Consider the following 15,230-nt stretch of genomic DNA (forward strand, 5'->3'; position numbering starts at 1 on the left):
AGAAAGTTATTAAAAGAATTACTCGAATAAAAAAAAATACAACAAAATAACTATGATGGACAGACAGGCGAGGGTAGCGCTCTGTGAATGCACTGTTGGATGGAAGGAAATTAATATAATAAAAAAATTAAAAGAAAGAAAAGGTGCAAAATAAGGAAGAAAAAAGAAATAGAGACACGGGCTAATAGCTTTAATATGTGAGAGAACACAGTGAAAGGAAAGGAAGCATCATTAATTTTAACTTCCTCTGTAACTATTGGTTACATCCATGCTTGTGAAGTCCTGTTTTATTTGCTCGGATTGATGAGCAGCCGTGCTCCGGATCAGAGAGAGGTACAATTGGCACTAGGCATGCACAGATCAGTGAAGGCTCCCCTGGGCGGACCCATGCTGTGTGCCAGCGCCCTGCTGCCAAGGACCATGTGCCAGGGACCCCAGACAGAGGCTGCAGCGTCATGTCGCTCGCAGCGGCGCCTAGCAGCACCGCCAGCATTCATTACCATACCTGTTGAGTGATTATTGAATATGCAGCTTCATTCATCAACATCAATGGCTCAGGGTCTGACGGCGGGCTAGATACCCACTGACGCAGTAGCCACCACAGTGGGTCCTGATAGGGCACGTCTCGGCCTAGGACCTGTGCTCTGCTGTTCCAGCCAGAAAGGGAGCCCCCCATTAACCCCTTGAATGCTCATGACGAGCTGAGCTGAGCTCGTCATGAGCCACGGCGCTCTGGTGCTCATGAGGAGCTCAGCTCGTCATGAGCCGTGGAACGCTCGCATGCGGGGATAATTCCCCTGCTGTGCTGAGCGTTCCACGGGAACGGGTGTGGCCGTGACGAGCTGAGCTCGTCATGAGCACAGGAGCGCCGTGCCTCATGACGAGCTCAGCTCGTCATGAGCATGTGAGCGCTGTGCGCGCCCCCCTCCCCCCCAGCACAGCAGGGGAAGATCCCCTGCAGCGAAGGGGTTAAATCAAACTCATCTGATCGATGAGAGCGTGCACAAGAGCCATTCAATGTACACATATCATAACTCGGGCCTGATTTAAAGTTTGGGGGATAAAGTTTACTCCATCGGAAGGGCAGAGCACATTCTCCGCCGCCCATCAAATTCTGAGATGTTCGCCCGCCACAGGGACATCCCTCTACATTGACAGGGACCACTTTCATGGTGGTTATCGTCACCGTAGGAAACGTTTGGCAGACAGTAGCATCAACCAAGATAGTCAAAATCCTTTTTTTTTCAAAAAGTGGATTTGTTTTTGAAATTGAAAAAGAAAAAATAATGGTCCGACAGTCTGTGAGTTTTCTCCCAGGTTGTGTGTGTCATCTTTTTTTTTTTCTGTCCCTCACTGCTATGTTTTTTCTGGCGGTGATGTACAAGTTAAAAAGGCATAAACTTCTACTGTATCTACACACCACTACATTGACATCACTACATTATACTGCCTTACCACTAGCATATTTATAGGAGTTACTGTAAGTATTAGAGGTAAGAGGTGAGTTGGTGTGGTTAGGTAATGGTCAAATACAGGATTAGGGTTATGTTCATGGTTAAGTGTAAATTAAGGTTCGGGAATGGGTTAGGGATAGGCCTGGGAGAAATCTTAATTACTGTGGCAAAATATGGATAATTCCTGAAGTTCATGTTATGCGAATTTCCCAAAATGTCTTCAAATTTCATTACATTTTTGTATTCCAGATATTTGTTCGCACAGAAAATATTTTTCATCACAAGATATTTTTTGCTCAAATCAGTCTCCTGATGGGATCTCATGAGATATTTACCCGAAGTGCACGCTTAAATTAACATTGTCTTGTAAGATACTGGCAGGTCATATTTTGCTTAAAATAATAAACTCATGACAATCTTAAGACATTTTGCCGAATTATACGGTAAAAAATTAACAAATTCACCCACCATTAGTTAATGCTAGGGCAATGGTTAGATTTGGGGCCAGGGTGTTGCGTTTAGGGTTAAGATTATCGCTAGATTAAGCACAGATTTCTTTGTCATTCCCAGTGCTGTCAATTCGGGTTTTGAGCAATTTGCAAATTTCAGGGAGCTCGGGCACTTCGTGCTGGCATTACACCCGTTTCTCTGGTTTGCCTCTGAGGCATTTCTGGGGTTGTTTTTTAGCAACGTTTTATTCCGCATTTGCTAAACCAAAAATCGGCATATTTCGTCTGCTTTTCTGTAAACGTTTTAACTCAACCCCACCCAAAGGCTTGCTGATTTACAAGCAGCAGAGTTCGGAATTTCAGGAATTCGTGAAGGTTTTGAAGCGAAGCCTTGTAGATTCGTCACAGCTGCAAATTTCCTAGAGTCTAGAAAAGTTTACCAAATTGCAGGTTGCTTTCATGAAAATGATCTTTCATCATATGTAATTATTCACGGGGGTTTAATTGCCTATGCAAAAATGCCTTCACTTCTGCAAAACTGATTTCTTTTCTTTTTTCCCCAGCACGGAAAATATTTTTTTCTGTTGAGAAACTCATTTCTCCACAGCGTCAAAACTTAAAGGTGAAGCAAATCCCGAACCATATCCAGGACGGCAATGTACAAATAAGTACTTTCAGAGATGTTCCACCATAGTGTACACGCTTCCTGCTCCTCTGAGTTAGTGGGTTTACTGACAGAAACACTTTTAAGCATGTAAATCTTGGACCCTTTATGAATTGCAAAAGAGGTTTGACACAGAAAAAGGCTATTTAGACAAATGTACAAATGCAAATAACTTTGGGGCATTTATCAACAACTAGCGATATTTATCGCTAAATAAGCTTAGTGAATTTTTTTTTATCGCTGCGCATCGCCAGGTTTTATTGCAGAGATAACGTGCTATTAGCAACGTTTATCGCCAAAGCGATAAAATATCCGGCGATAGCGGCAAAATGCGTGAATATTGTTGGAAATTCAGCGATATTCAGGCCTTATGGCTGATAGGGACTTAGCCTGAATATCCCCCTTACATTGGATATACAGGCTAAGAACTAGTCTGAGCAGGTGTTAGTTTTCAGCGATATTCGCGCCCAGCGCGAAATTTTTTCTCGTTACGCCGATAATAGGCGATATCGATGTTAGCGACTGCTGTCAGTCGCTAACAGGTTGCATACGCCCACTTTGCATGTCATTAGCGATAAATATCGCTGACATGCAAAGCGGGCCCCAAACCGCTCGCTATCACCTAAAAGCTGTCGCTAACTGATGTTAGCGACAGCTTGCTAATAGGGCGATGAAATTATTGCCGCTTGGCGACCGAAAACGGCTGCAAAACCGGCGATAATTTCATTTCGCCTGCCATGGTAACATATCCCTTTGTGACTCAGGCCCACAAAGCCTAAAGAGAAATCTAGAGTGAATGTGATTAAAATGAGCAGTGAGTTCTGGGCTGCTACTGAGTTGTGCTGCTGAGAATGTTCAGACAAAAGTCTCAACATTCTAGCAGTTTGGGCTGGACTGTGCCATTGGATGGAATGGATCTGACCTCCTTTTCGGAGAAACCAGTCGGGGTAGCTTTTATTCCTGTTCAGAGAGGACCTGTCCTGTTAGCCCAGGTTGGGCCTTTCCTATTGGAGCTGGCCTAACGATGAATTGCATATGGCTGGTTCCTATCTGAGGTGACATTGTGGGCAAAAAAAACAATGGACTGAAATGCGGCCCGACATAATTACCATTGACTGAGAATATTCAACCATCCACACTACATTTGTTTATTGTCCTTGTTGAAAATGTCCAGGCATTCTCGTGAATATGTGTCAAGAATATGGCTTCATAGGTGCCAGGAGCCTTTGAGGGGATTTGGTGGAAGGGCTCAATACTGAGAAGACTGAATACCATGTCTTCTTTCCATCTATTGGTCTTGCTGCAGGTTTCCAGTCTGCAAACATATTACTTAATTGCACCCGGTGCCAGGCAATTCTGCATAGCTGCACAGCAATTATGTACAGACACCATCACTCAATGACCAATGCAAAAACATGTTGCTTTGACTGATTGATATTTATCGAAACAATTGCAGCCTCTTTAGCAAATCTTAATTACTACTAGAGTACTTTAACCCTAAGAATTATTCTTGAACAAATACGAACAAGGCAAAACAACTAGCACATTTGCCCATTAGAAGTGTAATTTATGTATTCTGCCGAAGGAGATGAGACGTGTGATGGCTTAGCAGGGTGTGGTGGGTTATCTAGGCAATAGAGAGAGATGGAAGCTGACGGTATTTTCCATGCGTGTCAGGGAACCCTCTGAAGCTATGGGTACATCACACTAGCTGGTCTCATCTGAATTCAACAATCATTTCAGTGGAGGGTAATTTCCCTTCTTGTGACATTGGAGCAAGCTGCGTTGAGTATGTTACTTTTAAACACAACTTAAGAGGTGATATGAGGGTGGGGTTACTGTTGAGGGCAATTTGGAATGTTCAGTTCAAAAGGGACACGTTTTGAAACAATTTCCCCCAAAACACTTATTTTCGAGCAATTGAAGCACCTTTTCAGCCTTCGTAATCTTTTTATTTTGCATTAATTATACAATGTATAGTCACTGTATAAAATGTCATTATGCATTGACTCCACTGAGTTGCTTCTGAATAAGATAATACAATTCTCGTTGTCGTTTTAAAAAAAATGTAAATGCTACACAAGTAATGATTTTTTTTATGTATTGCAAAGGGTCTCAATCTTTTAACTTTTATCAAATCAAAATAACAATATTTTTTTTATATATATCCTTAAGAGTCGGTTAGACAAGCACCATGCAAACCAAAACAGCATTATATAATATTTAATCAATATAATAAACAACACAATTAATCATTAGTTGGTATAAACTTGACCTCGTTATAATGCTTAATTTAGGAATGCATTTGTTTACTGTTTGTCACTAAAGAACTGTCTCATACCTTCATTTTTATCATCAATCAAACATTCATCCATCAAAAGGCCCATATAAGAATCTGCACACTAATTCATGTTTTACAAAGAGATAAGTGAAAAAAATAATAATATATACGAGAGTGAGTCGTCGCCAGCCTTATTGCGCAAGCAACAAAATTGGTCCTTTTTCTCTTTTCGGACTCAAGCACCAACCATCGAACAAAATCGGTAGATGCTTAAATTCGAACAGCAGGAACTCTTTTATTTTTACTATTATTCAACACCATGAGATAAAGTGTGGGCTTGTAATTAGAAATAGTACGAAATTGAGTATATCCTTTATTCAGCCTCAACCCTTCTCGATCACAAGCTTGTGTGTAAGTTGGTAGTCATGGAAGTTTGAATACGGATATGGACATCCGCAAGTCAATTAAAATGAATTACGTTGCTGCAATTCATGCAATTTCAGGAATTTCGCAATATGCTTATTACACAAAATTCACAAAATTACAGCATTATCCTGAATCACGTTACTTTGTTGCTATTTGTGGCGAAATAATAAGGCAGGAGCACAGAACAATCTGAACAACCAACACACAAGTGGCAATTGTTCACAACAATTAAGTTTTTCATACTTTTTCTAGGGAGAAATGCATCCATTCGCCAAAAAGAACAGATGCATTTCGCAATAAGATTTAGCGTGGAGTGACGGATTTGCATTTTTCATGATTTTCCTGAAATTTTCCGCAGTTAATAATGGTGGATGTAACTCACTTAATTTGCTGTAGCATAATTATGCAAGATTTTAGCAAAATTACTCAAGATTACGAGGAATTAGCGAGGAGACATAACACCCTCAAATTAAAGTAGACCCAAGAGTGCATTTTGCACTAAAAAAATTGCTCCGAATGCAACTGAAAATAAACTACAGCAGCCAACAGCAGGCTGCACATGCTACTGTGCTCCTGTGGTGTGATTTGTGTGCCAAATTACTCATAATTAAGTAAATGGGTGTAACTATGTAATCTTTGGCAATTCTTCATCAAAAGAGTAGCAAGAAATTGCTCTGATTATTCCGGCATTATTAAAATTTTACCCAAGCCTAATAATTATGCAAAAATAAATGGCACAGATTTTGCTCACCAATTACTATGATTGCCACGTTTAACCAGACAGAGGTACATAATAAAATATATCACTCTCTCCCTCCTTATGCCTTATTAGTACCTCTCCTCTCCTGGAAAGGTGCTCTTTTCTGCAATAGATAACTTAAGAAAGTATAGAAATATTAATTTGAGACAAACTGGCCAATTTGATTAGCAATCAAATTCAATCATAATGCATAATCAGTAAAATCAGTGGTTGCATAGGCCCAGAGCTCGCAGGCATGATGAGCATAGGTTTTATCAATACTGCGAAAGTGGAAGCAGATCGGGAGTCAATAGGGTAGCCCAGCATTATTTTTTAATTGTACACTCCTTCCAAGGAGTCAGTGATTTTGATTTTGCTGCCTCAACTAATAATGACACTATTCACATTCAATGTGTACATTTATGTTTTGTCTATTACCCAAAATTCAACTTTATTATTTCTTTACATAAAATACAAATAAAGTGTCATTAATCAATCAAAAGACTTTATTTCGATCTCTGCGGATCATAATAGTACACCATAAAACAAGACAATGTCAAACACACAATACAAATGAGATATCAATATAAATAAACTGTCACAGCCTATTTGCAATCACAGCAAGACAGTTTAGTCAAAGTGCATTGGTGTTTGTGCAAAAGGGAAGAAGTTCCATATAGTAGCAGCATAATTGTAAGAATTACATCATTATTTACAGTTACAAACTTCATAGGGTTGCCTAGGAGAAACGGTTAAATATGCTAAAACCACATTTGTAAAAGTATTACAAAAATTAAAAAATCTGTGTGCTATGTCATAAGAGCTACACACTTAAAACTTTCAGAGGAATACATAGTACGCCTGATCCATGCAGCCATTAAAAACTTTGCTATACAAAATACAATCATATGCATTGTGTTAGTCTTCATTATTCTATATGCCTCCTTGTGTCTCTTTACTCCCAGATGTCTACAGAGGGGGGCAATCCATTTATTTCGGGATCGGGAGTATAGGGGGCAGAAGAATAAAACATGTTCAGGTGACTTAGTGATCCCTTGACAACAGGGGCAACATTCTTCAGCACTCTCCCATACTTTACTCCCATTTCTTCTGAAGTGATTAAGGGGTAGACAACCATACCTGAACTGTAGGTACAGTTTCCTCGCTAGAGGAGGTTTGATTTCATCCAGTGTGGGCTCAAATAGCACAGTCTGTTTAACATTCATAAAATCAATCGAAAGTGATCCCTTGTAATTCATTAGCAGGTCAGTTTCGACAAAAACCCCAATACACAGCTTTAAGACTAGATTTATTTGTCTGACTCCAGGTTTCTGGGTCATTCCAATGGGCAGCCAGGCCTTACCTACCCAACAAATTCTTGACTGTGAGCATTCAGGGGATCCTGTCCACACAGGATGTAAATGTAAATGTAAATGTAAATGTAAATGTACAGGAATTTATATAGCGCAAATCACCAAGCGGTTTCTAAGCGCTTGCTTAGGGAACCCGTCCTGGTATTCCCCTGTGAGATAACCCCGGCAGGGTATCCGCAAGGTGAAAGCCAGGCATCCCGCCGCGAGGGGCCGTTGTGGAGATTAAGCAAGCTATTGCCCAGAGTCGCAGAGTGTGAACCCGTGAATCGAGTAGGCACCGGAGCGAGAATTGTCGCATCCATGGACATTTTAGGACTCAAGACCCCGCCGAGCCGGGAATTGAACCCTGGTCCCGGGCTGACCTCTGCTTCCAGGTCTGCCTCCTCTAACCAGTGAGCCACACTTCTCCACTACTGTCCAGGATACTGTCATTAGGTCCCGAAGCCCCACCCTATAAGGGGCAAGAGCTTCAGTGGTCCACAACCGGTGCCAGAACATAAGTATCCGCAGACCAGTTTTGTGTGACACCATCTTCTGGCCAAGATCTAGATAGAGAGGACTCATCAATGTAGATACAGGAAGGTTCACTAAAGATCTAAAAAACGTATGTTCAGTGATTAGAAAGTTATTGCAGTTGGAACAACCCCAGAGCTCTGCACCACATAGGGTCGCGCCTAGGGCTTTAGTGTTGTAAATTTCTAATGCTGGACCCAGCTTTTTAGATATAGTTCTTTTTGGAATTTTTCACAATCCTTGCCATTTGATATGTCTGGGTTGACTGTGCTTTAGCCAATTGTGGGGTCCAACTCATATTCTGAGTGAGTTTGATACCCAGGTAGTCACACTCTTTCACTAATTCTAGTGATTCACCGCCCACACACAATTGTTTCTTACATTTGGTCTTCAGGTTGGACGAAAAGAGCATACATTTTGTTGATGAGCTATTTAGCTCCAGCCCCCGTCCCAAACAGAATTCCTGGAAATCATCCAGCAGCTCCTGGAGCCCCTGCGGTGTCTTAGATATGAGCAGGGTATCATCCGCGAATAGGAGAGCAGGGGCCCATTACCCTCCTATTTTTGGAGCATCACAACCATCCCTGCTCAAACATCCAATGACATCATTGATAAAGAGGGTAAACAGGGTGGGTGCCAATGCACACCCCTGCCTAACTCCCCTGTCACTTCTGTTAGGCCCCATTTTCATCCCACTTACTTGTGCCTGAGTGTTAGCATGAAGTCTTATTAGAATGTTAAGGAGAGGGGCTGGCACTCCCATATTTTCTAAGACTTCCCACAGTTTTACTCTTGGTAGCAGATAAAAAGATGCACGTAAATCCACAAAGGCAACATACAGTTTGCTCTTGCGGATAGTGACTTCCCTCCAGAAAATGAACATAAAACGAAAGATTTGGTCCAGGATGCTTACATGTTCCCTAAAGCCAGCCTGCCACTCTGAAATAATATTCCCCTCTCTAATCCACTTCTGAAGGCGGGCAAGGACCTGTTTACAGAATTGTGTTTGTAATGAGTCGATAAGGCTAATAGGCCTATAGTTCCCCGGTAGTGCACGATCCCCCTTCTTAAAAATAGTCACGATTTCTGCCAACTTCCACAAATTAGGTACATCCATGCCTGAGAGAATACTATTGGAGACTAGGTTGATGTATGGTCAGTAGCGGTCGGCAGTAGGTGTTTCTGTAGGGTGGTGACGTGGGCAGGGGGAGGGGCAGGGTGGGGGGTAGTAATGTATGGATTACGGAGTTTTACAGGTAAGTAAACATTTAAATAAATAAAACGAATTTCGTTGCGCGCACTGCATCCCCAAATGTGATGCAGTGCGCGCAACGAAATTCGTTTTATTTAAAGTTTGCTGTGTGTAGCAGAGTCGTGAACTATCCGGTCTGACCCGCGGACTCATGCTGATTGATTGGGCAAACGTTGGGCCATAATTAAATGCTCCCCATGAACTTCTTGTCGTGCTGAAGACACACTCGCATACAAGCTTTCTTATCAGTCCTCGATTTGTGTTATGAGGACTTGTGATTTGTTCCATAAATTTTAACGTACTGCATCTGCCGTTCAAAACTTGAATGGTCTGCTTTTAATATTGTTACTGAAAACGCTCAAACCACTGTTTGTCCTGATGATGACCGCATAGTCAACCAGCGGTCGAAACGCCGTCGATGCATTCTGTTGCCACAAACTGTGAAAGACACATTATATTTGTTTTTGTTGTTCTTTCTGTAAATGTAATGTTTGTATGTTAGCCATGTGTTTGGTAAAATGAATTGGTTGTCTTAGTCTTGCCAACACTTTTCCATGAGCGTTCATTTGACTTGTAATGTGTTTTATTCGAAATTATATGTCTAATAAATTATGAGTATTTTTTGTAATTGTTTTTGAAATATAGGCTTCTTTCTTTCTTTCTTTCTTTACCAGAACGAATTTCCCAGTATGAATTTGTAGTTTGCTATTGAATCCGTGTACCTGAACCTTCTGTTAGGTGTTATTAAACTACAATACATGCAGCATAAGCCGTGTAGCAAACCAATGCCACATCAATTCCTATATTTCGGAGAAAAACTCAACTCAATATAGAAGGCATTTACCACATCCTTCAAATACTGCACTCTCCGTTATCAGTATTTACCGGGTGAAATAGATACCTCACACTTTCTTCAGCCACTGGGAATCAGATCCTTCGTGTCAATTACACAAATTCTGTCATTCATGTCAAAACATAACTTGCGAATTTTAAACAGCATACAGTTTTGGCGACAAAAACATTACAATTAGCTCACTCGGAATGATAATTTGCTCAGTATTTTAGTTACATAAAAGCGGGCAGTGATATTGCTCTTGTTATTTGTATACAAGTGTGCACTGGTTTATATAAACCTATATATGCTGCTATTAAGATGCTTACTGCCACTTTTGTTTGAGCTAATTGTTTTAATAATGTTCTTTAAAACTTGAATATATACTTAAGAAGCATTATAATACAATCGTTTTGTTCTAGATATCTCCTTCTTATGTAGTTGCTCAACCTAGACCTGGATGGCAAACCTTCCTCTGCCCATATATGTCTAACATCCTCTCGCTATAGTTTTTCCTTATTCCTGTGCTCTATCCCCTCCTCTTCTCTTCCAGTAGCCTTATAATCCACTACTGAGGGCTATACGATTTGTTAAAGGCCTTGACTCTTATAACGATGGAGAAAGCCTTTAACAAATTACTTAGCAGTAGGTAGAAATGGTATAATGTTAATAGAACATTCCATCCACTGAGGTAGAAATGTCTACATTAAAAAAGGAGAAACAGAAAGACAAGCATTGGACTATGGGAGCAGAAAGTATGTGGCAACAATTATTGACTCTGAGCCACTCCATTGTCATCACGGGATCTCAATGAATTCAAATGTTTAAATGCCCATTTAGGACCTCTCAACTTTTTCTGAATCACACTCTCATCCCTTTCCCTTTGACCGTCCTTTTGCTCACTTTTCTTTCACCAATAATTTCATTTTCATTCCCTCATCACTCTTTTTTTATGTCAATAGCTTCTTTCTTCTTTATCTCTTTCTCTGAGAGACCATCTTCTTCCCTGACCAGTTTCTGTTCACTATCAACACAGATGTTCACCCTCTTCAAACACTATAGAGTGTTGCCCATTGAAGAGAGGTGCTGCTAGTAGTACTAAGTTGGTAAAAAGATAGCAGTGGGTGCATGCCAGGCCTGGGCGTAGTTCGTGGAGTTTTGCTACACAAAACTCCGCGAAGTTACAAAAAAACTCAGCAAAGTTCCATGAGTGGCATAGTGCAGTGCGAACTGCAGTTTGTGCTGGTATTCCTGCCGCTCGTGTAGAAATTCTACCCGAACAGCAGTTCGCGCTCGCGAACTTACCGTTCGTGATTGCGCGTGGGGAAAAACATAGCTGCACATCGCGAAGCGGAGTTTTCAGCACTCCGGAAACTCCACAGAGTGCGAAGTGCAGAAAAATCTGCTAACTCTGCGAATGGAGTGAATTTCACCGCCCAGGCCTAGTGCAAGCATTTCACTTGCTATGAAAACCAGATACCTTGAGACAACCCTCTTCATTTCCCCATCCTGTCACAGTGGAGAATGCCTCTCCTCCCGCTCACCTGATATCATCCTCATTGGCAAAGATGATGACTGCACGAGCGTTGGATGTCTCCAGTAGGCGTTCAATTATCTTGTCATATTCCCCAGGCTTGGGCTCTCGTGGGATCTTCACTGACTGTGCCACGCAGACACCACCTGCAATTGGAGACAGCAAAAAAATTCTTAAATACCAAAAATTATATATATATATATATATATATCACCCCAAACTTCAGGCAGGTCTATTAGAAGAAAAGCACCAATTAGCATTTGACTTCAAAAATAACAGAATGAGAGCATGAAGCAATGAAATCCTGTAGTTTGACTCACTCAAATTAAACATCCAGTGCTTACAAAATATGTGTATCCCTGAGATCTGACTTCTTAGTCAAATAATTATTATTCAGTCTTCAAATTTTTAATTTCAGAGCCGATTAACATAATATGAATGTTTCTGTACAACGTTCTGTCACGCTTAGGCCCCTCAAACATTGAATGAATAGGAGATGCAGACAAAAGCGGCCAATATTGAAGAAAGGTAAGACAAGAAATGGGGAACATATAGAGGACGCCTGGGTGGAGTGGCAAAGCTCAAAATCCTACTCTCTCACTGAACAGTGCGTAGAGTCTGCCTAGATAGCTACAATGTATGAGGGCTGGGAGAAGCCTAAACTTTGGTTTGGATAATTGTCGATTTTACTAAGGCCTGGCAGAGTTCACAGAGTTCTGCAACCTCTGCCCTAAGAGGATGTCAGCAAGTGGTGGAGTGCATTAGGTTCACTCCATTCAAGCTGATTTTTAACGCCGGGTGTTGTCCCTCACTGGAAAATCAAGTAGATGTTCTACTTGAGCAGCAGCTTCCTCAATGTGAACTGAAGGTTTCTCAAAGAGAGCGGTCGCAGCCATCCGCGACCGTCTGTGTAGAGAAATCTCGTCGGGAGGTAGTCTGGAGTAAGATTTTCCTCGCTCACCAACTTAGCATTGGCGAGCGAGGAAAAAACTCTGCTCTGTGCTTGTAACTAGGCACGCTACGTGGAGTGGGAAAAACTGCGCATGGAGCAGAATTTCATGTCCAGACCTAATTTTTACTGCAGAAATTGCCCTTAACACTCTCTGCCAAGTTGTCACCACTGCTCGTTGGGTTCTTTTTTTTTCTTCGCCCCACCTCCAGACTTTTTTTGTCTTTGTTGCTAACTGGTTAATTTCACAACATGAGAAGCTGCCTGAGTTGTTCTCAGTGTTCTAGGCATTTTCTCATCTTACTGAATGGGCTCTAGTTGAGCCTGCAGATACAATTGTCCTAGACAGTCAGCACAGCTGGCAGCAAACAAAGTCTATGACGCGCAGACATTCACAAGTGACCAATCTGGGTTGAAAGAGCTATTCACATCACATCTGGCCTCGGATCAACATTTCAAACATATGGATTTGGCTTCCACTCCTCAACAAACGTTTTCTTAAAGCACCAAATGGTGTCTAAGAATGGCTCTGTATTGAGCCAGACACAAAAAAAATAGCATTTAATGGTTGGTATTTACATTACAGTTGGACTATCAGCTATATTTTGTTTTATTATCAACAGATGCATCATTTTTGTTGGTAGGGGTGTACTAGGCGACTTTGCAAAGGTCAAACAATTTCGCATTGCCACATTTGCATGAAAATCCCAGCAATTTATGATGCCTATAATCTCTTTTAACCGAAAATTGTTCTGCTTAAGATATACTTTAACAGAAAGCAATTAGTGTTTTTTCTCCTAAACAATCTCAGTATGCTTAGAAAAACACGGGCAAAATTAAGCTTGCAAAGAAAAGTTCTGTATACATTTGCCAGCTTGGCTGAATTTTGTTACGGAGGATATTTCCTGTGAGGTCCAATACACACAAAATCTCACATTTGTGAAGGTAAACCCAGAAATTTTGCAGGTTCTGCTCGGTACAAAAATCACCGGGATCTTTGCAGGCAAAAAAAGCACCAGATGTATCGAAGGTTTTTACCCAGTCTGTGTCTATCGGAAAATGTGTTCATACATATGGCCCAACATCTTTTGGTACTCCTTGTGCAAATTAATACTCGGTGCTAGATCAACAACATACAGGTCAAATATTGTATGTGTGTATGTATTGGAATTTCTACAAAATGAACCTAGCTTGAGTACAAGAGTGCGCTGAACAGGGACCATGATAAGGGAAGACAAATACAGGGGGAAGTCGAGGGGAGGCTGGTGGGTCAGGGATACTGCCTCTTCAAGAGGCGAGCCTTTAATTCTTCTTTGATTTGAATGAGGATTGGTGCCCATCTGATGTCAATAAGGATGCTGTTCCAGATCCTTGGGGTCATAAACCTAGAAGGCTTGCCATCTATTTTTCTTTCCTGCGATGGTTTGTCTCCATTCTGTGAAATCCCAGCTCTTGGTCTGGCATTAGGCCTGGGTGTAAAACTCCACATAGCACACGGAGTTCTGAAAAACTCTGTGGAGCAGAGATTTTTCCTCGCTTACCAATGTTAAAATCTTACTCCAGATCACCTCTGGCAAGAGCTGCTGGGGTCGCTTGGGCTAAGGGACATCCTGAAGAGTTGACTGTAGCAGGACATAGAGATGAATAATGGGAAATCTGGAGGTGGCTTCCTGTAGCGATGAATACTGGGAATTAAGGACCACATGCATGGCTTATTTTAAAGATCTTTTTGACAGGAAACCAGTGATATCACTTGAGTTAGAGACGGAGGCTGGGAAAGGTAGTGGTCACTTCCGGTAGAGATTGACAGTGGGAAATCTGGAGATGGCTTTGTGTTGAGATGGACGCAGGAAATTATTTTTCCCAAAGCAGCACATGTGGTCCCTTTGCCACAAGAAAGGGAGAAGAGAGGGCAGCATACTGATACTTCATGAAAGATGGAAATAATTTGTGTACTGGCCTGCAGCCAATTGATCAATTCTACCAAGGCCAATTTTTAGTGTTCAGATGTCAGTGTTACACTAAATCCCCTCATCCTGCTGATAGTCAGATCCTCACTCTATTTTGTACCCGGAGGTTCAGGTGGGGAAGAGCTAGCTACCTTTTTAGCATCCGTCTAAAGGTTAATAGAACTGGCTAGAGAGACGCCTGCCTCTGCTAACACAAATCTGACTGATTTGTGATACAAAGGAAGTGAGAAACAGAAAGTGATAGGAGACAGGGTCATCAAAGGACCAGAATAAGAGAGAAAGGGAGCTGGCTACAAATCCAGTGAAAAGGAGTCAACTCAAAGCCAACTCAAAGGCATCAACTGCAATGTCTCTACTTTGCCTTGCACAACAATATATTTACCAGCCTCCCATTCTCATAAAACAGAGATCTTCATAGGAATTAGTAATCTGAAGACAAATTCATCTGGATGAAGTTCTAAAGACCACAATAATGGTTTCTGTATAAAAAGTAGATATAAGCACATTTGGCCTCAATGCACCCAAATAGAGGAAGAAGAGTGTAGGCTTATTTTTACTTCTCTGAGCATCTTAATGGAAATCAGTTACCTCCCTTAATCCTAAAAGGCAATTTATTGAATGAAATTCACATAACTTCAGTCATTTACGAATATGGTCTACCTATGTGCATTTACAAACACTCAAAATCTGTAAAGGTATTCAGAACAAGTAGGCAGAACATGCTCAGGAGGATGAGGAGACAGAGACTCACAGTAGAGTGATGTGTGAGAGAGAAAGAGAGGGAAGAAGTGAGA

General features: G+C 41.3%; 1 protein-coding gene across 1 annotated transcript in view; it reads right to left on the bottom strand.

Annotated features, from left to right (window-relative positions):
* The window catches only part of GRM4 (glutamate metabotropic receptor 4), a 1,152,011-nt gene that overhangs the window by 483,782 nt on the left and 652,999 nt on the right, over positions 1 to 15,230 (bottom strand). Inside the window, exon 3 of the mRNA XM_078644246.1 lies at positions 11,528 to 11,663. Within this exon, the coding sequence (XP_078500372.1) occupies positions 11,528 to 11,663 (136 nt within the window). The remainder of the gene's footprint in view (positions 1 to 11,527; positions 11,664 to 15,230) is intronic.

The sequence above is a fragment of the Lissotriton helveticus genome, chromosome 5_1 (genome assembly GCF_964261635.1).
Source record: "Lissotriton helveticus chromosome 5_1, aLisHel1.1, whole genome shotgun sequence".
Classification (NCBI taxonomy): Eukaryota; Metazoa; Chordata; class Amphibia; order Caudata; family Salamandridae; genus Lissotriton; species Lissotriton helveticus.